This window comes from Amblyraja radiata, chromosome 38 (genome assembly GCF_010909765.2).
Source record: "Amblyraja radiata isolate CabotCenter1 chromosome 38, sAmbRad1.1.pri, whole genome shotgun sequence".
Lineage (NCBI taxonomy): Eukaryota > Metazoa > Chordata > Chondrichthyes > Rajiformes > Rajidae > Amblyraja > Amblyraja radiata.
In genome coordinates, this window is record NC_045993.1 from 3,893,476 (window position 1) to 3,916,011 (window position 22,536).

Sequence of the window (22,536 nt, forward strand, 5' to 3'; positions counted from 1 at the left end):
GGAATTCTCCCCAGTCTCCCATCATAGGTTGCCTCACAGCGCCGGAGACCCCGGTTCCATCTCGCCATTGGGTGCCCTCTATGCAGTTTGCATGTTCTCCCTGTGACCATGTGGGCGTCCTTCAGGTGCTCCGGTTTCCTCCCACACTCTAAAGACAAAGCGGGTGTGTAAGGTTAACTGGCCACTTTAAATTGCCCAAGTGAGAGAGGGGGGGGAGGAGGGGTTGTGGGGGGGGGGGGGGGGGGGGGGGGGGGGTGGGATGGGAGGAGGGGGGTGAGAAAGCAGAATAACACAGTTAGAATTGATGGAGGGAACTTTACTGCTTTGCCAAACCAAATACTCATTGCCCGAGGCAACTATTAACTTAAATTGACCAATGCCCTTGGTTGCAACACTCCAGCATAGGCTGCTCAGGTTAAACATTTACTGAAGTTCTTCCAAGTTCTGTGGTCAGTTATGTACATAGGACCAGTGCAGCAAAGGTTGACTTATTAATGCCACCCACAAATAGAAGATAGGGAAACTCGACTATGTGCTGAACAACTAACTTAATCAAAGTCAAGGACTGCAGATATAGGAATGCTGAGCAAAACGCAAAGCACCTGAGGACTTTGCTCCAGCACTTAGTGTTTCAAAGTTTAGTTTAGTCTGAAGAGGGGTCTCGACCTGAAACGTCACCTATTCTTCTCCAGAGATGCTGTCTGACCCGCTGAGCATTTTGTGTCCAATTTTAGTTTGGTTGCACTTAGTTTAGAGATACAGTATGGAAACAGGCCCTTCCGCCCACCGAGTCCACGCCGGCCAACGATCATCTATCTGTACTGTACACTAGTTATATCATATACGCCAGGGTCAATTCACAGAAACTAATTAACCTACAAACCTGCACATTTTTGGAGTGTGGGAGGAAACCGGAGAAACCCCACGCAGGTCACGGGGAGAACGTGCAAACTCCTTGCAGACAGCACCCGTGGTCAGGATCGAACTCGGGTGTCTAGCTGTTATGCCCCTGTCCCACTTAGGAAACCTGAACGGAAACCTCTGGAGACTTTGCGCCTCACCCAAGGTTTCCGTGCGGTTCCCGGAGGTTTTTGTCAGTCTACCTACCTGCTTCCACTACCTGCAACCACCTGCGACCTCCGGGAAACGCACGGAAACCTTGGGTGGGGCGCAAAGTCTCCAGAGGTTTCCGTTCAGGTTTCCTAAGTGGGACAGGGGCATTAAGGCAGCAACTCGACCAGTTAGTTACAATGGATGCAGGTGACCCCTGGTGGATCTGGTCAATAATGCAGCAGTCATGAAGCCTCTGTTTGGGTAAGGAACTGCAGACACTGGTTTAAATCGTAGACACAGAATGCTGGGGTAACTCAGCGGGACAGGCAGCATGTCTGGAGAGAAGGAATTGGTGACGTTTCTGGTCGAGACCCTTCTTCAGACTCGCTTGAGTTACTCCAGCATTTTGTGTCTGTCTTCGTCATAAAACCGCTCCAGTCTGATGCTGGGTATTCAACTTGGTGAAAACCAGAGGCAACCGCCACTCCAAACTAGAGGAGCAGCACTTCATATTCCACCTTTGCAGTCTACACCCCAAGGTCAGCAAACATGGATTTCTGCTCTCTTTATCCACCCAAACATTCTTCTTGATTAGTAGATGCTGCCTGTCCCGCTGAGTTACCCCAGCATCGTGTGTCTTATCTTACTCATTCATAAGATTTGAGATTGTCATATATAATGAAGTCTACGCAAGATTGGTACATGGAAGATAGACACAAAATGCTGGAGTAACTCAGCGGGACAGGCGGCATCTCTGGAGAGAAGGAATGGTGACGTTTTGGGTCGAGACCCTTCTTCAGACTGGTGTCTGGTGTGTGGTAGGCGCAAAATGCTGGAGTAACTCAGCGGGTCAGGCAGCATTTCTGGAGAAGGAATAGGTGACGTTTCGGGTCGAGACTCTTCGTCAAGGAAACGAGGGGTATGGATAGGTACATTGAACAAATGAATAAAAGGGATGCAAAAGGACAAATCAAAGCCAGCAACGATGATGAAGGAAAGGCGGAGCCCACAATAGTCCATTGTTGGCTTCAGGGTAGGAGGCAATGAAGAGATACGGTGAAAGTCAGGACTGCGAAACTAGTACGACGTCTTTGGTGTTGATGGGACAGAGAGAGGGGGGTTGCAAGGGTTACTTGAAGTTTGAGAAATCAATTCATCCCACTGGGTTGGAAGCTGCCCTGGAGAAGCACGAGGTGTCACGATCTCTCTGCAGAGTAGAAAAGGCTCAAAATACCCACCGTCATAATTAAATTTTGTTTCTTCATGAAGTCCCTAATGCTACAACTTCAAGAAAATAAAACATTGAAAAAAAAAGTCTTCCGTTTTTATTGAACATTTTTATTAGTTGATTTTCTAAAAAAAATTGGAACCAGAAAGGGTGGTTTGACTGGGCGAGGTGGTATCTTCAGGAATCGAGCCAATAGCAATATCAACACCCAAAACATTAACCGGGCCTTTAGATCAAATGCTGACCAGCCTTTCCAATTCAACCATCTACTCTCACAACAGGACATATACAGTGTTAGACACAAAACGCTGGAGTAACTCACCGGGACAGGCAGCATCTCTGGATAGAAGGAATGGGTGAGGTTTTGGGTCTGGACCCTTCTTCAGCCTGAAGTAGCATCCTGACCCAAAAAGTCACCCATTCCTTCTATTTAGAGATGCTGCCTGTCCCACTGAGTTACTCCAGCATTTTGTGTCTATCTTTGGTGTAAACCAGCATTTGCAATTCCTTCCAACACATAGTGTTTCTTCTTTTAATTGCACTCAACATCAGTCCTCTCACAGGGTATCCTAAACCTCTCAGCTGTGCATAGTTTAAAAAAAAAGCCCCTTGAGCCACCGAGTCTACACCAACTATTGATCTCCCGATCGCACTAGTTCCGTTATCCCACTTTCCGCATTAACTCTATATTCAATTTCCGACAGAGGCCAATTAACCTACAAACCCGCATGCCTTTGGGACGTGGGTGGAAGCCAGAGCGCCCGGAAGAAACCCACGCAGTCACAGGGAGAACGTGCAAACTCCCCACAGACAGCACCCGAGGCTAGGATTGAACCCAGGTCTCCGGCCCCGTGTGGCAGCGGCTCTGTCGCTTGCACCACTGTGTCGCCCATCAGAGCAGAGCAGGTGAATGCGACTTGTCCCACCTTTTTAAAATGCCCCGACAGAGTGAACAAAACCTAAAGCTACTGATCTCATCTTCTGAGAGAGCAATTATTTGACTGCCTAAAATTTCATTTACAAGAAAATGTCAAATGCCCATTAAAAAAAATAAAATCAAAGCAGCAATGAATAAAAATGTATTTCAACACAATAACATTTGTCACATAATTGTTATATTATCAATGTTTTCCAAATATAAATAATCAATAATCCAACCCGACCTCCTAACCCTTACGAGCTCAACCCCCTCGGGTTTGTTTTCATTAAAAAAGTGTTTGTTAAAGATTAATCTTACGTTTTTTTTTTTGTTTTAGCCAAAGCTAAAATGTACCAAAGGAATTCTTGTTTTAAAAAGTTAACATTTTCAAGTAGTCTTCCCTGTCCTTCCCGCCCCACCTCCCACACCCCAGCACCACAACTACCCAAACCTTTGACTTGCGACCCACTGTAAACAAAGAGAAAACCCAGGGAGGACAATGACAATGGCGCCTGGTCAATAAGAGTCACTTTTCTCTCTCTCTCTCTCTCTCTCTCTATCGTGTCTACATTTGCAACATGCACTGCAAACCTTAGAATGACAGCAGAGGATCAAAGGATTTGCCCGGAGAGGCAGATAAGGTCCAAATAGTGTTACCACTGTAAACCCCTTTAAAAACAAATTTTTTTTTTAGCTGGTTATTCTGCCTGCATTAGACACAGCTTCAGTTGAAAAATGCCTCGATGTCCTTTTATTTTTTGCAAGGATCTTCCTGGCTTCTGCAACCAACACGGAAAGAAATCCATTTACCAAGGAAGGCTCCAACACCAGGTATGCCGCTGTTCTTCATCAGGCATTTAGCTGAGAGGAGAATTTGAAACACAATCTTTTTTTTTTTTTTTTTTTTTTTTACATTGCAGAGAAACCCATCGAGTGCATCCTGTTATGGCTTTTGGTGTCGGTGGTATGCTGTAGAATTCCGCATCTTCCGTACCGGGATACACATTAGGTATTTTAAAAAAGGGAAGGAAAGGCATGTTGGGCACATCATCACATCGTGGAGCCTTTTGCTTGCAAAAGCTGTGGGAGGAGGGGGGGGGGGGGGAAAGAGAGAGACAAAAACAAATAATCAGAAACAAAAAGGTTTTAAAATGGTGACGAACAGATTTAAAACACAAGTAGATTTCCACCCAAACATAAAGTTACCCCCCAGATTCCTATTAAGTAAGTAAATTGTATTTATATAGCACGTTTAAATCAACTCGCGTTGAAACCAAAGTGCTTTATATAAAATAAATAATTACGTTTCTGTACATCCATAGAAAATCTTTTTCCTTTCACCTTAAACATAGGTTTACGGTGAAGGGGGAAAAGATTTAATAGAAATCCGAGGAGTAACTTTTTCCACACAAAGGGTGGTGGGTGTATGGAACGAGCTGCCAGAGGAGGTAGTTGAGGCAGGGACTATCCCAACGTTTAAGATAGTCAGACAGGTACATGGATAGGACTGGTTTGGATGGATATGGGCCAAACGCAGGCAGGTGGGACTAGTGTAGCTGGGACATGTTGGCCAGTGTGGGCAAGTTGGGCCGAAGTGCCTGTTTCCACACTGTATCACTCTATGACCTGCATCACCTAGCTCCTGACACCACTCTGGATACAAGGGAAAAGAGCACAAACTCATAATTTCTTCTCAGGTGAATCTATTCCATGGTCTCTGGTTAGGTGCTGGTCCTCACAAAGTGAATGGTAAGCAAAGGGTGGGTTAAGAAGCAACCATTAAAACCTCACCAAGATCTTTCCAGGCAAACTTAGATTCCAGTGAAATCAAATCAAAATCCATAGTGATTTCAACATAAAGCTGAAGGGCCAAATGGCCTATATCAGCGCAGCAAATATAATGTATTACACGAAGGGAAGTTTGGAAGGAGGGCAAGGCCATAACTGCAGAAAGAGAATCACAGAAAATAATTCCAGTTTCCATTCATTTTTAGTTTAGTTTAGAGATCTGGAGGTGTGCGTTTTCTCACAATTCTATACCTTTGCCGTCAGTAACTCTTACAATCGGCCATTTTGATGGCAATTATGAATTCTGGTCTGCAGTAATCGAGTTTTAGTTTATTGTCACGTGTACCGGGGTAGAGTGAAAAGCTTTTGTCGCGTGCTAACCAGTCATCGCTACTCACAAACATTAGAGGCAGGTATTTTTCCCCAATTAGAATGTTGCTCCCACTGTGGCAGTGGTGCTCTGGGACACGCTTAGAAAACATGCTTTTCATCTGTACTCAAGGGCCACCTTTGATGGACGTGTGTTCCTTCAATTCTCCAGAGGCCGACCGAGTTAATAGCAAGTGAGGCATAGTTAGTTCAAATACAAGCCGCTTTATTGCATAAAGGATAAAATATACAGATGAGGAATGAGATGATTCTATTTCTGGTACAAAACACGCTATCTCACAAGAAGAAACACACGATTCATGCCAACTTTAATCAAAAGTAGGTAAAATAATATCTAATTCACAATTGAGGTCCCCTCAATTCACAATCTTCCTGATGCTCAAATGCACACGGTGCCTGCGTTCTCATGTTCAGAACTTCCACAGAGATTAAAGAGAGATCAAATAAATCACAAAAATACACACAGTAAGAGGCAGACACATGCAAAGCGACTATGTAGCTACTAAGACACACACACACACACGCGGGAATTGCATAGAGACTGTCACACCTGTGTGGCAGTAGAACACAAGACTGGCTGGTGTAGCTCTAAACCTACACGTGTGCACGGCAGAGCACTAATTCAGGGAGAGAAGCACTGTTCTACAAGCACTGCAGAGGTACATACGCGGATAAGAGAATGCACACACATCGTAAGGGGGAAGTGTATCATTGATACTAGAAGAGGGTGCCACACTCAGGCACGCGCACACTCACCCAGGCACACTCACCCAGGCACACTGAGCAAGTCTTCTAAATACTAAAGATAAACACACCACTGCTGTGCACCACACATGCCCATGGGAAGGCAGCCAGACTTTGACGATGCACACCGGGGTTGCAGGCAACCACACATGCAACAGTGAGACATGACCTATAAAGTGGGTTAATGTTATAGAAAACTACGACATGGATAGTTTTCTAAGGACACAGTGGCTCCATACTGTGAGAGTCACCCGGGTAGAGTGGACGGGGGGGGTCTGGCTATATTTAAACTCTAGAGACTGGGGCGAAGGAGAAGATTGGTGAGGGAAAGGATGCAAACAGCACAGGTTCAAACGTTTTGTACCCAAAGGGTGAGGAACGAAACACGGGCCTGGAGAGTATTGGAATGGCCAGGGCATAGATGGAGACTTCAATAAGGATGGAGGCAGAGGTAAACGGAAGAGAATCATACAGTGGTGGAGACTCAGCTCGAGAACAGACTGCTTCAAGCTGATAGTGGCCAGGAAGGATTAGAATTAGTGGTAGCTGAAGCCAGATTTCAGTCTTCCCATCGAGCACGTGAAGGACAACACATTAAATGGTAGACACGAGGAACTGGCCGCATACGGTAGAGTTGCCGCCTGAGACCCAGCTCGATCCAGACTACGGATGCCATCTGTCTGTACAGAGTTTGAATGTTCTCCCCATGTTTTTCTCCAGGTGCTCCAGTTTCCTCCCAAGCTCCAAAGACGTACAGGCTCGTAGGTTAGTTGGCTTTGGTAAAGATTGTAAGTTGTCCTTTGCGTGCAGGATAGCGCCCGTGTGAGGGCGATTGCTGGTCGGCGCAGACTCGGCGGACAGAGGGCCCCGTTTCTGCGCCGTATCTCCAGACTAAACTATAGATCCTGGTTTACCTAAAAGACACAAAGTGAAGAGGGGCCTGGACCTGAAACGTCACCTATCCATGTTCTCCAGAGTTGCTGCATGGCCAGCTCCAGTACTTATTCGGAGTGTGTGATGAAACCGGAGAAAACCCACGTAGGTCACGGGGAGAATGCAAAAACTCCGTACAGACAGCACCCAAAGTCAGGATCGAACCCGAGTCTCTGACGCTGTGAGGCAGCAACTCTACCGTGCCAGATGTCGAGGGAGGAAGGGGAGCGAGAAAGCCGTCTCAGACATCTGGCTGCTGACCTGTAGATGAGATCAAAACCAAGCCAGAATTATCCGAATGAATTGAACAGAGAAGGAAAGGCATCGGTAACTGACTGGTACGGGTGTCAGAGGTTATGGAGAGAAGGGAGGAGAATGGGGTTAGAAGGGAGAGATAGATCAGCCATGATTGAATGGCGGAGTGGGCCTGATGGGCCAAATGGCCTAATTCTAATCCTGCTCCTTACGACCTTATTTCTGCAGCAATGATCACATTGAATGGCTCAAAGGGCCAAATGGCCTGCTCCTGCACCTATTGTCTATCAACAAGGGTACAGAGACACACTCACAATAGGGTCTGTGAGTGAACACATAGCACAGTCAGGACACATGCACTCACCCACACTACAGTCTTGTGCACAAAGCAGTCAAACAAGAGTGCAGCTCCCATACACACCTACTAAGGGTCTACTCATTCACCCAGAGGCTAAACCAGGCTTTGCTTTACACATGCTCTGCGGCGTATGGCCATTAGATTCACTACACGGCAATGCAGAAATGATCCCACCACCAGCTCCTGCTAAGTCACTATCAGTTCTCACCACTGTGTACGTTACATTTTATTCCCCGTCATTCATATCACAATCAGCTTCCTCGTCCTCGCCCTTTTGTCCAGCATGCAGCATGCACAAGGGTTCAAATGTCAAACAGAAAAGAAATGACTACAGATTAAGCAGCCAATCATTTTTTTTTTTTTTTTTTTTTTACAGTTTGCAAAACATTTTCCACAAGTTTCATTTTTTCCTTACAACATGGGACTGTCTCCATTCGGCCAGGAGTTCACATCAGCTTACAGAACAATCCATTCCCCCACCAAAGTTTCCCAGTGACCCATTCTGTACCTGTACTCACTGGAGTTTAGATGGATGAGGGGGGGACCTCATTGAAACTTACCGAATAGTGAAAGGCCTGGATAGAGTGGATATGGACAGTTTGCGAAAGTCTAGGACCAGAGGCCATAGCCTCAGAATAAAAGGATGCACCTTTAGAAAGGAGAATGAGAGGGGATTTCTTTAGTCAGAGGGTGGTGAATCTGTGTAGTTCATTGCCACAGAAGGCTGTGGAGGCCAAGTCAATGGATAGTCTTAAGGGGGAGATTGACAGATTTGTTTTAATTAGAACGGGTGTCAGGGGTTATGAGGTGAAGGCAGGAGAATGGGGGTTAGAAGGAAAGATAGATCAGCCATGATTGAATGGTGGAGTAGACGATGGGCCGAACGGCCTTATTCTGCTCCTAGAACTTATTAACTTCTCCCCACACTCCCAATTCCTCGCAGATTCTACCACTCAACACACTGGGGGGGGCAATTTACAGCCGCCAATTTACCTACAAGCTCCCACATCTTTGGGATGTGGGGAGAAACAGGAGAACTGGAAGGAAACCCACGTGGTCATAGGGAGAACAAGCAAACTCCACACAGGTGGCAACTGGGAGGCAAGGATTGAACTTCGATCTTCGGCACTGTGAGTCACCAGCCTTACAGGCAGTGCCGCTGTCAAACGCCTCAATGCTCCATGGGCACTCTGGTGAATGGAGACCAGGCAATCAAGGCAATGCAGGGCGATCATCCTTGCGCCCAGTTTTGGAGGGGATGGGAGTGGCAACTTCTATTACTAGTGACATAAATGGTAGAGATGTGATCAGATGGAGGAGAAATCGATGTTTCAGATCTCCATGTCGTTACAGGCTCTTAAAAATAAATTGAAGATATCTTTTTCTCCGCCCACCCTCGTTACATTTGAGAGCAAGAGCACGCTATACAGGTCATAAGCCTGCCCCACCGTTCAGCAAATTCAAAGCAAACCCTCCATATAAAAGGCAGGAGAATTGGGTTGAGAGGGAAAGATAGATCAACCATGACTGAATGGTGGAGTAGACTTGATGGGCCAAACGGCCTCATTCTGTTCATCTAACTTGAATTCCATTGAATATTTCAGCATAATCCTTGTATTGTCTTAGATTAGTCTCACTTTCAGACACCTTCTTTTCTGCAATCTACAACGCCAGACACCGGTGCGATTTCCCCCTTCATTGTCGTCCAGTTCTATTTTAGCAGGGCTCCACAATGCCACACTTGGCGGAGATACTGCCTTATCCTCTGGGCAGAAACTTTCACCTCAGGAATTTACTCTCTGGTTCATATTAGTCAAAGCTACATTCTATGCAGGAAGGAACTGCAGATGCTGGTTTAAACCGAAGATAGGTACTTGATTGTCAAGGGTGTCAAAGGTTACGAGGAGAAGTCTGACTCGCTGAGTTGTTCAGGCTTTTTCTGACCAAAATGTTAGCGTGTTTCAGTGGGAGCAGAAGGTTGAGATGGAACTCGTTATTTTGGCTAATAATGTCTGCTTGTGTGCGCTAATCTGCCAACGTGATTGATGGAGACATCAGTGAAGCCTCCTGCCATTAGCTTTGGATTGTCCACCACTATTTATGATCGCACGTGGCGGTACAGCTGGGTTCAGCGGTACTCCTTCGGCCAAGGTTAACACTGCATTAGCACACATTGTCCATGCTATCCCCCAGTTCAACGCCTTGATTTTAGATTGTTCTGCATCTTCGACAGCTGGACCCTCGGTTTGATGGCGAGAGATTCGCTGAGGCCACGAGGTTGCACGTTACTACGACTAAAATGTTTCGTAGACTCTTCTTGCACTCTGAAATCTTGAAGCAGAGTGAATGAAGTCCGCCTTTTCCTGCCTTCCGGGACAGGGAGACAATAGTCAGAGCCACGCAAAAGGTTAGCAGTAAGCCAGGACAAAGGTGCCCAAGAACACCAAACTGGGTCCCTAAGCACCGAGCACCTGGCCTCAGCCGCTTTACAGCTTGAATAACAAATCAGCTGACACAAGGGTTATATGGCCCATACTGAGATAACATTGAACTGAAGCTATAGATTTATCTGCAACAATGGATTCCAAAAAGCCAGTGGTAGCAAATCAACCCTTCCCATCAGCGACTCTCCCCAGCCAGATTGGCACAGGACAGCACACCCTGCTCACCTTAGCTTTTCGACTTGGTTCACAGCTTATCCCGTTGGTGGTGTTGTGCAGCTCCTTGGAAACGACGCATAGAAACTCTGCTTGGTCTTCATTTCCGTAGTTGTAGGAAGATCCAATGCTGATCAACTGCAAAAAGTACAGAATGCATTTATACAGTGCAGAGAGGAACTCCAGATACTGGTTTGCACCGAGACACAAAATTCTTGTATCCACTGGAATTTAGACCGGCATGCACTGGAATTTAGACCGGCATGCACTGGAATCTAGACTGGCATGCACTGGAATCTAGACTGGCATGCACAGAATTTAGACCGGCGTGCACTGGAATCTAGATTGGCATGACGGAATTTAGACCGGCGTGCACTGGAATTTAGACTGGCATGCATTAGAATTTAGACTGGCATGCACTGGAATTTAGATTGGCATGCACTGGAATTTAGACTGGCATGCACTGGAATTTAGATTGGCATGCACTGGAATTTAGACTGGCATGCATTAGAATTTAGACTGGCATGCACTGGAATTTAGATTGGCATGCACTGGAATTTAGACTGGCATGCACTGGAATTTAGATTGGCATGCACTGGAATTTAGACTGGCATGCACTGGAATTTAGACTGGCATGCACTGGAATTTAGATTGGCATGCACTGGAATTTAGATTGGCATGCACTGGAATTTAGACTGGCATGCACTGGAATTTAGACTGGCATGCACTGGAATTTAGATTGGCATGCACTGGAATTTAGACTGGCATGCACTGGAATTTAGACCGGCATGCACTGGAATTTAGACCGGCATGCACTGGAATTTAGACCGGCATGCACTGGAATTTAGAAAGATAAGAAGAGATTTTATAGAAACATATAAAATTCTTAAAGGATTGGACAGGCTAGGTGCAGGAAAAATGTTCCCCATGTTGGGGGAATCCAACATCCAGCGGTCACAGTTTAAGAATAAGGGGTAGGCCATTTTGGACTGAGTTGAGGAAAAACTTTTTCACCCAGAGAGTTGTGGAATTCTCTGCCACAGTGGAGGCCAATTCACTGGATGTTTTTAAGAGAGAGTTAGATTTAGCTCTTAGGGCTAAAGGAAACCCCCCCGATTCTCTTTGAGTTTCTCGTGCCCATGCCCGAGTGTGCACGTGTGTGTTGACGGGTGGGGATGGGTTAAAGACGGTAACACGGAGGTTCAGCACCTTTCAAAGGGTCACAATAAGAGGAAGGTTTCCATTGTTCTAGCAAACACTCATGACATTGAGTTAAAACTCTCACCTGTTCAAATTTCCAGCCATCAGACATAGTAGAAACCATTTGTGTAAGCTCTTCCTCCTGACACTGGAGAACTCGGTAAACATGTTTCGTAGGAATCTGCAGAGACATGACCACATACTTGTAATTAATTCCTTTCATTCAACCCCAGCAAATGTCTGTCCGGATTAAAGGCGGGCCGGTCTACCAGTTGCCGTAGAATCATAGAAAATAGGTGCAGGAGTAGGCCATTCGGCCCTTCAAGCGTGCACCGCCATTCAATATGATCATGGCTGATCATCCAACTCAGTATCCCGTGGGTACACAAAATTGCTGGGGAAACTCAGCGGGTGCAGCAGCATCTATGGAGCGAAGGAAATAGGCGACGTTTCGGGCCGAAACCCTTCTTCAGACTGATGAGGGGTGGGGAAAGAAAGAAGGACAAAGGGAGGAGGAGGAGGAGCCCGAGGGCGGGCGGATGGGAGGGTGGGAGGAGACAGCTAGAGGGTGAAGGAAGGGGAGGAGACAGCACGGGCTAGCCAAATTGGGAGAATTCAATGTTGATGCCATAGGGACGCAAGGACCCCAGACGGAATATGAGGTGCTGTTCCTCCAATTTCCGCTGTTGCTCACTCTGGCAATGGAGGAGACCCAGGACAGAGAGGTCGGATTGGGAATGGGAGGGGGAGTTGAAGTGCTGAGCCACCGGGAGGTCAGGTAGGTTATTGCGGACTGAGCGGAGGTGTTCGGCGAAACGGTCGCCCAACCTACGCTTGGTCTCACCGATGTAAATCAGCTGACATCTAGAGCAGCGGATGCAGTAGATGAGGTTGGAGGAGATACAGGTGAACCTTTGTCGCACCTGGAACGACTGCTTGGGACCTTGAATGGAGTCGAGGGGGGAGGTGAAGGGACAGGTGTTGCATTTCTTGCGGTTGCAACGGAAAGTGCCCGGGGAGGGGGTGGTGCGGGAGGGAAGGGAAGAATTGACGAGGGAGTTGCGGAGGGAGCGGTCTTTGCGGAAGGCAGACATGGGGGGAGATGGGAAGATGTGGCGAGTGGTGGGGTCACGTTGGAGGTGGCGGAAATGGCGGAGGATTATGTGTTGTATTTGCCGGCTGGTGGGGTGAAAGGTGAGGACCAGAGGGACTCTGCCCTTGTTGCGTGTGCGGGGATGGGGAGAGAGAGCAGTGTTACGGGGTATGGATGAGACCCTGGTGTGAGCCTCATCTATGGTGGCGGAGGGGAATCCCCGTTCCCTGAAGAACGAGGACATTTCCGATGCCCTGGTATGAAATATCTCATCCTGGGAACAGATGCGGCGTAGGCGGAGGAATTGGGAGTAGGGGATGGAGTCTTTACAGGGGGCAGGGTGGGAAGACGTGTAGTCCAGATAGCCATGTGAGTCAGTGGGTTTGTAATGTATGTCGGTCAGGAGTCTGTCCCCTGCGATGGAGATGGTGAGGTCAAGGAATGGTAGGGAAGTGTCTGAAATCGTCCAGGTGTATTGGAGTGCCGGATGGAAGTTGGTGGTGAAGTGGATGAAGTCAGTCAGTTGTGTGTGGGTGCAGGAGGTGGCACCAAAGCAGTCGTCAATGTAGCGGAGGTAGAGGTCGGGGATGGGGCCCTGGTACGCATCGAACAAGGATTGTTCAACGTACCCGACAAAGAGGCAGGCGTAGCTGGGGCCCATGCGTGTGCCCATAGCTACGCCTTGTGTTTGGAGGAAATGGGAGGAGTCAAATGTAAAGTTATTGAGGGTGAGGACCAACTCCGCTAAGCGGAGGAGAGTGTCAGTGGCTGGGTATAGGGTGTACCTTTGTGTACCTTCGATATTCCAGCATCTGCAGTTCCCTTTTGAACACTCAGTATCCCGTACCTGCCTTCTCTCCATACCCCCTAATCCCTCTAGCCACAAGGGCCACATCTAACTCCTCTTAAATATAGCCAATGAACTGGCCTGTAAATCAGTGGTGGAGCTGTATATATTTACCAACATGTTAAATATATACATGCATAACAGCAGTTGATCTTATACATGAGCCAAGCCCCTCTGATCGCTCTGCCAGAGTTTTACTAGGCAATATTGTAAAACTCCTTCCATAAGCTAGGGTACCGTTCGATTTGCATCTACCCCATTATGGACATTGGTCTTTTTTCTTTAAACTGATGCACAACAATGCTGAGAACTATGTTCTGCACACTGTACATATCCTCCTTTGATCTATCCAATGTACTAGAGCTTGACTTGATTGTACATACATGTGGCCTATCTGATCGGCTTGACTAGAATGCAAAACAATAGGAGATGCAGGAACCGCAGCGGGTCAGGCAGCATTTTCATTTCATTCTCTGCCTCAGTGGAGGTAGTTTCTCCGGATGCTTTCAAGAGAGAGCTAGATAGGGCTCTTAGAAATAACGGAGTCAGGGGATATGGGGAGAAGGCAGGAACGGGGTACTGATTGGGGATGATCAGCCATGATCACATTGAATGGCGGTGCAGGCTCGAAGGGCCAAATTGCCTACTCCTGCATCTATTGTCTATCTCTGGAGAACATGGAGAGGTGACGTTTCAGGTCAGGACCCTTCTTCAGACTCTTAACCTTTTGGGTCAGGATCCTTCTTCAGATCTTTTCATCGTACCTCGCATGCACGTGACAATAGTAAACCTAAACCAATTTTGTTCGGAGGGCAAGAGCAGAGGTGGTCGTCAGTGCATCCACTCCCTTTCCTTACCTGCGTGGGTTTGCAATCTCGCTCTTTGATCTTCTCTTTCACTAATTTAATGAGAGGTGCAATGTTGTAAAACTCTGCTTCTTCTAGAACTCCTGCAACACAGAAACATTCCATCACTATGGACTCACACCCAAGTCATGCCCACGCAATTTGGTGTTACTCTGCAGGCTTCACAAGACACTCATGGCCCATCTGAGATATCCTTTTCCAAAACTAGGCCAGTTATAGTTTTAACATTAGTCTTCCTGTGGCTCCCATCCCTGACTTCCTCATTAAGTTAGAACGCAGAGGGCCATTCCATTTCACACAAGTGCAGTTGTATACCCTCCTAGACCACATTTGCGTTATTCACCTTCCCTTTGAATGCATCCATTCGCCACCATAACCTCTTCTGTATTTTAACCATTCCAATGGTAGGGAAATGTTTTCCTGAATTCCTTTATTTTTTAGCTTAGTGCCAAGAACAAAAAGAGGGGCCCATTGTGGAGAGGGCTACCGAGATCAAAGAGGGAGCTGGCATTGGGGGACTGGTAAGAACAAAGAGGGACCCGGTGTGGAGGGGGCTACCGGGAACAAAGAGAGACCCCATGTGGGGGGCGCCGGGTACGAAGGGAAACAATTGGGACTACGTCGATCATTTTGTAACTTTGACGATGTCCTATTCGTGGTAACCCTTTGCACATGGTATGCATGGCAAAGAATTTAATTGTAAAGATGTCACATGTGATACGTTTTCATTCATAAATCCTCCCTCAAATGACTATCAATCATCTCCTCGCTCAACTCTAACTCGAGCAAGCATTTGCAGTGGGAGTACTTTGAACTAGTGAATATTCACAGGGAAGGGCATTTCAAACGTGTATTTACAGGGGGCATCTTGAACCCAAATATTTACAGGGGGTTGCCTTGAACTTGAGAGTATTTCCGGGGGGGCACCTAGTGAATGTCAGTATTTACAAGGGGAGCCTTAAACATCAGTATTTATTGGGGAGGGCACCTTTAACTTGACAGTATTTGCAGGAGGGGCACTGTGAACCTGTTGGTGTTTACGGTGGGGGGGGTCCACCATAAATTTGTCCGCATTTACAGGGGGTGACACCTTGAATTTGTCGTTATTTACATGTCTCCGTGAAGATTTTGTACACCGAGTAGGAGCTGAATTTTTTTTTAAGATAGTTGAGATTATATGTAGCGCAGAAGATATCCACAGGTTCATTGGATGGTTCAACATAATCCGAGATTATTCCATTTCAGTTAAAAACTGGATAGACATGTGTATTATGATAGAACTGGGGTTGCAAAGAATTTTAAGATCCATATCTGTAACATATAGCAAAACAAAACAATGCAACTTTCATTTCCAAAATGCATCAACTTACATGTTAAATCAGTGAGCAGTAGACCTTTGCTCTTCAGTGCATGTTGCCAAGATGGGTAGATTGGGTCAGGATGCAGGAACCTCTCACTGAACAGTGGAGCAACCAATTCCTATGTTCCAAAGTGACAATGAAAGAACTGAACAACTCACCTTCCTCTGCCAGTTCCTTGTTGACGACAAGTTTGCCATGTCGGAGATAATTCAATATTGGCCCAAAATAGGTGGGATCCCGGTCAATCAGGTAGGCCCCCGTCTCGTCCTGAGGAATAAAGTCAAGATTTTACTATTTTTGAATCCGCTATCCAACAAAAAGATGGACCATGTGTAGGAAGGAACGGCAATTAGAGTTATAGAGTCTTACTGTTGTGGAAACAGCCACAACTTGCCCACACCGGACAACATGTTCCATCTATACTAGTCCCACCTGCCTGTGCTTGGCCCATATCCTTACAAACCTGTCCTATCCACGTACCTGTCTCAATGTTCCTTAAATGTTGCGATAGCACCTGCCTCAACAACCTCCTCCAGCAGCTCGTCCTATACACCCACCACCATTCACCACCTGTGAAAGAGTTACACCTCGGGTTCCAATTAAATCTCTTCTCCCCCCCCACACCTTCCTCTACTGATATATATCAAAGATAGACTCAAAGTGCTGGAGTAACTCAGCAGGTCGGGCAGCAGAAGGGGACCAGCCCAAAACAGCACCGATCCTTTGTCTCCAGAGATGCTGCCTGACCCGCTGAGATACTCCAGCACTTTGTCTATCAAAAGATGATATACAGGTCAGCCTTGCCGTGTAGTAATGGATGCAGGTCTGTTCAACTTTACTGGTAAACAGCTATTTGAATGCACAGGCATGCAAAGTGTGCAGCAGAAGTCCCCAACAACAAACAGATTGCCATTACTTGCTGTATTTAATGCACTGACACCAACACTTGCACAACACAATGTGCTTTGCATCACTTATTTTCTTTATGTAACATCTGACACACCGGAGGTTTGCCAGTGCAATACATTGGCATTTGTACAGTGCATTTCCATTCATCACGCACCAAATTTAAAAACACTTCACCCCATCCCCACGCAAAGCTAAAGAAACGTATAATCTCCCAACCGCAGAGGGCAATTGGACTGGGTAGACCTAACAAAAGCCTCACAACAACCCAATACACCAAATATAATCTTACGCCAGGGGAGGAGACTATTTTAGGACTACTGTACAAAGTCTGAAGAAGGGTTTCAGCCCGAAACGTTGCCTATTTCCTTCGCTCCATAGATGCTGCTGCACCCGCTGAGTTTCTCCAGCACTTTTGTCTACCTTTGATTTTCCAGCATCTGCAGTTCCTTCTTAAACCCTGCACCAGATAATCTCTCTTAAGTGCATTAGTCAGCCAGTGTATTTTTCATGTGTCCAGACATCCAGAATCTGCAGTCTTCTGCTCTGAAAATACTTTCGTCTGGATTGCTATTCCGTCCATAACCCAAGAAATTGCAGAGTGCTGTAGATGTAGCCCAGTCCATCACACATACCAGACTTACCACCATTGAAGCCATCTACACTTCACACTGCCAACATAATCAAAGACTTGTCATACCCCGGTTATTCCTTCGTCTCTCTGCTCCCGTCTGGAAGAAGGTACACACCACCGGAATCAATAACAACTTCTTCCCCTCTGTTATTAAGCGTCTGAACAGTCTTTCTATATATCCTTACATCACCCCAGCGAGCGGGCCTGAACATCGGGCCGCCCGTAGCAGCGACTGCGGAGGGCTCGGGGAGGCCCCGACCACGGGTGAACATTGGGGAACATTAGAGGAAGAGACTGACTTTGGTGCCTTCCCTCACAGTGGGAAACTTTGATTCTGCTGTGTGGGGATGTTTTTATGTTGAATTCTATCGTGTGTTGTGTTCTTTATTTTTATTGCATGGCTGTATGGTAATCACATTTCACTGTGCCAACTGGCACATGTGACAAATAGATGTATCTTGTAAGCTAGAGTACTGTTCAATTCACTTCCACCCCATTGGCATTGGACTTTGTCTTAAGGAACTGGTGTGCTGCAATGTTGAGAACTATATCCTATAAACTCTGTATCTTCCCCTTTGCTCGAGCAAACACCGATTGTACTTGAGTTTGAACTGATTGTATGTATGGTATATCCGATCTATATGAATAGCATGCAAAACAAAGCTTGTTACTGTACCTCAGTGCACGTGACAATAATAAACCAAGTCCCACACAGCCAAATGACACTCGCCATCAGGTGACTAGCAGGCATTCATGAAACCAGTACCAGCTCGACTGCAAGTGAGAACACAAAATGTTCCCTTTACAGGAACCTCTCTTTAGGGCGGAACAGTGGCGCAGCAGTAGAGTTGCTGCCTTACAACGTCAGAGATCCGGGTTCAATTCTGTCAGTAACAAATTTGTTCATACTCCCCATGACCATGTGAGCTTTCTCCAAGTGCTGCAGTTTCCTCCCACACTCCAAAACATACATGCTTGTATGCCATGCTTGAGTAAGCCATTTAGAACAGAGGCGAGGAAACACTTTTTCTCACAGAGAGTGGTGAGTCTGTGGAATTCTCTGCCTCAGAGGGCGGTGGAGGCAGGTTCTCTGCATGCTTTCAAGAGAGAGCTAGATAGGGCTCTTAAAAATAGCGCAGGGGATATGGGGAGAAGGCAGGAACGGGGTGCTGATTGGGGATGATCAGCCATGATCACATTGTATGGCGATGCTGGCTCGAAGGGCCAAATGGCCTACTCCTGCACCTATTGTAAAAATAATAAATAAATAAAGACATACATGCTTGTAGGTTCATTGGCTTTGGTTAAACAAATTGTTAACTGTCCCGAGTGTGTAGGATAGTGATAGCGTATGGGGTGATCGTTGGTTAGCGCGGACTCGGTGGGCTGAAGGGCCCGTTTCCGAGCTGTATCCCTAAAGCCTAAAGTCAAATGGTAGTGTTTGTTCTGCGCCACATAGGAGAATTTAAAATATCGGATAGTCTTCGGGAGCATTGGATCCGCATCTATCATGTTTATTTTCGTAATGCTCCTGCCTCGCTTTACTGTTTTGATATTCAACATTTTTTTCCCCTCTTAACCCTTTCCCACCTACATGTGTGGCTTTCCACTAATCCAAAACAAACACTGTACCCACACCCCAGTGCTTGAAAATGAATACACTTCCATTGCAGGTCAGACATTCTCGAAACAGATAAATGATAGAGAAGATAGATGCAAAATGCTGGAGATCAGCACATCACAGCAACCCATTCTTGGAGGAGCAGCCTAGGCCTCCTCCACTGTCAGAGCAAGGCCACATGCAAATTGGAGGAACAGCACCTCATATTTCACTTGGGCAGCTTACAACCCGGCAGTATGAATATTGTTTTCTCCAATTCCAAATAACCCCTTGCTTCCCCACATCTCCCCGTCCCTTCCCCATCCTAGTCATCCTGCTAACTTCACTGAAGGTAGACACAAAATGCTGGAGTAACTCAGCGGGCCAGGCAGCATCTCTGGAGAGAAGGATTGGGTGACGTTTCGGGTTGAGACCTTTCCTCAGACTGCAGTTTCGACCCAAAACGTCACCCATTCCTTCTCTCCAGGGATGCTGCCTGTCCCGCTGAGTTACTCCAGCATTTTGTGTCTATCTTCAGTGTAAACCAGCATCTGCAGGTCCTTCCTACACGTGAATGATCGAGAAAATACAGGTGGAGTACAGTTCTTGACAGCTAGGAGAATTAATCACACCCGAGAGATGGCTGGAACACCAGCAACAGTAATTGATGCAGGAACAACATATTCACAAAGGAACAGTGGAGGAATTGCAAGAGTTCCAGGAAACTAAATGATCAAAAGAACAAGTGACAGATAAATCCTTAGGAGAGGCTGCAGCAGGGCAGTAACTAACAAAGCAGTATTAGAATAAATCACAGTCCACATAAACACCAGAGTCTACCAAGTCAACAACTATAATTCTCTTGACAAATTGATTGGTCTAATCCAGGATTGTAGATTCAAATCCCCTACCAAGAAAAGAGATCTTTATCTTAGTGCCCAATCTAGGACAAGCTTGACAGCATGTCATACTCCAATAGCAATCAAGAGCATTGTGTAGGAACAAACTGCAGATGCTGGTTTTCTCTAAAGATTGACACAAAATACTGGAGTAACTCAGCGGGTCAGGCAGCATTGCCTTCACACCCCTGACCACGGGGGAAAATGGAGGACTGGCCAAATTTTGTGCCTTCCACCACAGTGATGAATGCTGTGGTGGATGTTTGTGTTAAATTTTGATTGTGTTTTTGTGTGTTCTTTTTCATTTTACCACTGCTGGCAAATACAGTGTCGAATAAAACTGATTGTATTGTATTGTAATGTAAGCCGGATCCATGCCCCCTACAACTTCATCCACCCCTCATTTCCCCAACCATCATGCCTCTTCAATCCCCAGCCCACCTAGTCTGTGTCTTCTCACCCCCTCACAACCTGCATTTGTCCCTCAGTTCAATCATTAACATCAAGCCGGGCTTTATGCCCCCAATAACCCCACACCTTTCCCCAATCACCCCCCCCCCCTTCCCCCCCATACCTTCTGAACCTTCTGAATTTGTAGTCGGCAGGGCAATACTCTGTATATCGCCAACTTGGATGTGTTGTGCATATTAACGTGCTGTTAGTGCCCCCTTAAAACTGTCTAGTGAAGGTGATTTGACTATATTGTTCAAGAAGGAACTGCAGATGCTGGAAGATCGAAGGTACACAAAAATGCTGGAGAAACTCAGCGGGTGCAGCAGCATCTATGGAGCGAAGGAAATAGGCAACGTTTCGGGCCAAAACCCTTCTTCAGTCTGAAGAAGGGTTTTGGCCCGAAACGTCTGAAGAAGGATTTTGGCCCGAAACGTCGCCTATTTCCTTCGCTCCATAGATGCTGCTGCACCCGCTGAGTTTTGACTATATTGTTGTTTGGTTTATTCCATTCCCTTACGGTTCTTACAAAGAATGAGTTCTTATAAATATCTGTCCTAGCGAATGGGGTTTCTATTTGCATTTCATTTCTCTTTCTTGTTCTCCTTTCTGTTGTGTATCTCTCTGCAGTTATGCCCAGTACCTTCACACCCCTCACCTATTCAGCCCATAAACGACCTAAATTTGCCCCCAGTTCAAACCTTGGCAAGCTGGGCCCATGCCCCCATTCTTCCCCAAGCACCATGCCACTTCAATCCCTATACATTATTGTGTGTATGTACAATGATATATATAACCTATACAATAGACAATAGGTGCAGGAGTAGGCCATTCGGCCCTTCGAGCCTGGGCCCTTCGAGCCTGGGCCCATTCAATGTGATCATGGCTGATCATCCCCAGTCAGTACCCCGTTCCTGCCTTCTCCCCATATCCCCTGACTCCGCTATCTTTAAGAGCCCTATCTAGCTCTCTCTTGAAAGCATCCAGAGAACCGGCCTCCACCGCCCTCTGAGGCAGAGAATTCCACAGACTCACCATAATAATAGCATTGGCTATATATATGTAAAATAGTGCAATAATAACAAAAAATAGCCTATGTAGTTCAGAGTTAGTTTGATGTGTACATCAGTGGAGCTGCATACTAAATCTCGTTGCACTGACGTGCAATGACAATAAAAGATATATTATATTATATGTTGTAGTGTTTAACAGCCTGATGGCTGTGTAGGAATTAAATTCACCTGCATTTGCCCCTCAGTTCAAACCTTGCCAACAAGGCAGGACCATGTACCCAGGCTTTACCCCAATCACCAGACTCTACCCCTCTCCCCATTAACCCAGCCCCCCTTAGGCCGGGCCTTCACACCCCGACCCTCCTCTGTCCTCACCGCCCCCCCAAGTCCCGGCCACCGGGCCCAGGCCGCTTTGCTCACCCGGTCAGACAGCAGCTCGCCCTCCTCCTGGCACAGGCGGTAGAGGAAGGACTTCTCCTCGCGGCACAGGGTCTGCCGGGTGGTGAGGAAGTGCGTGCCGCCGACATTGAGCCGAACCCACTTGTTATTCGGCTCCTTCCCCTCCGCCATCTTCAGCTGCCGTGCCGTCCCGTCGCGTCGCCTCTCCTCCCCCCCCTGGCGGCGCGTCGACGTCATCTTGCCCCCGCCCCCTCCCGTTGAATGACGTCGATCCCGCGCCAATCGGGTCGCGCAGTCGCTAAGAGCCCACCCCCCTCCCGCTGATTGGCAGCCCGCCCCGACCATCGCAACGCGTCAGCCGATTGCCCCGCCCCCTGGCGTTGATGGACGTCAGACCCCGCCAATCGGGGCGCGCTTGCGATCTTTGCTTGCGACAGACACCACTCGCCCCGCCCCCTCGCCGTCAGATTCCGCCCCCCTCGCGTCACGTCGCCGTCAGCTTCCGCCCCCCTCGCGTCACGTCGCCCTCAGCTTCCGCCCCGCTAGCGTCACGTTGCCGTCAGATTCCGCCCCGCTAGCGTCACGTGGCCCTCAGCTTCCGCCCCGCTAGCGTCACGTCGCCCTCAGATTCCGCCCCCCTCGCGTCACGTCGCCGTCAGCTTCCGCCCCGCTAGCGTCACGTCGCCGTCAGATTCCGCCCCCATCGCGTCACGTCGCCCTCAGATCCCGTCCCCCCATCGCGTCACGTTGCCGTCAGCTTCCGCCCCCCTCGCGTCACGTCGCCGTCAGCTTCCGCCCCGCTAGCGTCACCTCGCCGTCAGATTCCGCCCCCTCGCGTCACGTCGCCGTCAGCTTCCGCCCCGCTAGCGTCACGTCGCCGTCAGATTCCGCCCCCCCTCGCGTCACGTTGCCGTCAGCTTCCGCCCCGCTAGCGTCACGTTGC

General features: G+C 47.5%; 1 protein-coding gene across 3 annotated transcripts; it reads right to left on the reverse strand.

Moving 5' to 3' along the window:
- Positions 1–2,409: 2,409 nt before the first annotated feature.
- On the reverse strand, positions 2,410–21,812 carry LOC116966935 (BTB/POZ domain-containing protein KCTD5-like). 3 transcript variants are annotated; one of them, XM_033013317.1, is made up of 6 exons: positions 21,615–21,810; positions 15,851–15,959; positions 14,323–14,414; positions 11,611–11,706; positions 10,338–10,463; positions 2,410–4,280 (listed from the first exon to the last, which is right to left on the reverse strand). In XM_033013317.1, exons 1-6 carry the CDS (start codon positions 21,762–21,764, stop codon positions 4,251–4,253), a joined length of 603 nt encoding a protein of 200 aa, XP_032869208.1. In that variant the 5' UTR covers positions 21,765–21,810; the 3' UTR covers positions 2,410–4,250. The 3 variants fall into 3 exon arrangements, with proteins under 3 accessions (XP_032869208.1, XP_032869207.1, XP_032869206.1); XM_033013316.1 differs by lacking the exon at positions 2,410–4,280 and adding an exon at positions 7,603–7,939 and having other exon boundaries at positions 21,615–21,811; XM_033013315.1 differs by lacking the exon at positions 2,410–4,280 and adding an exon at positions 9,181–10,035 and having other exon boundaries at positions 21,615–21,812.
- Between the last annotated feature and the right edge of the window lie 724 nt (positions 21,813–22,536).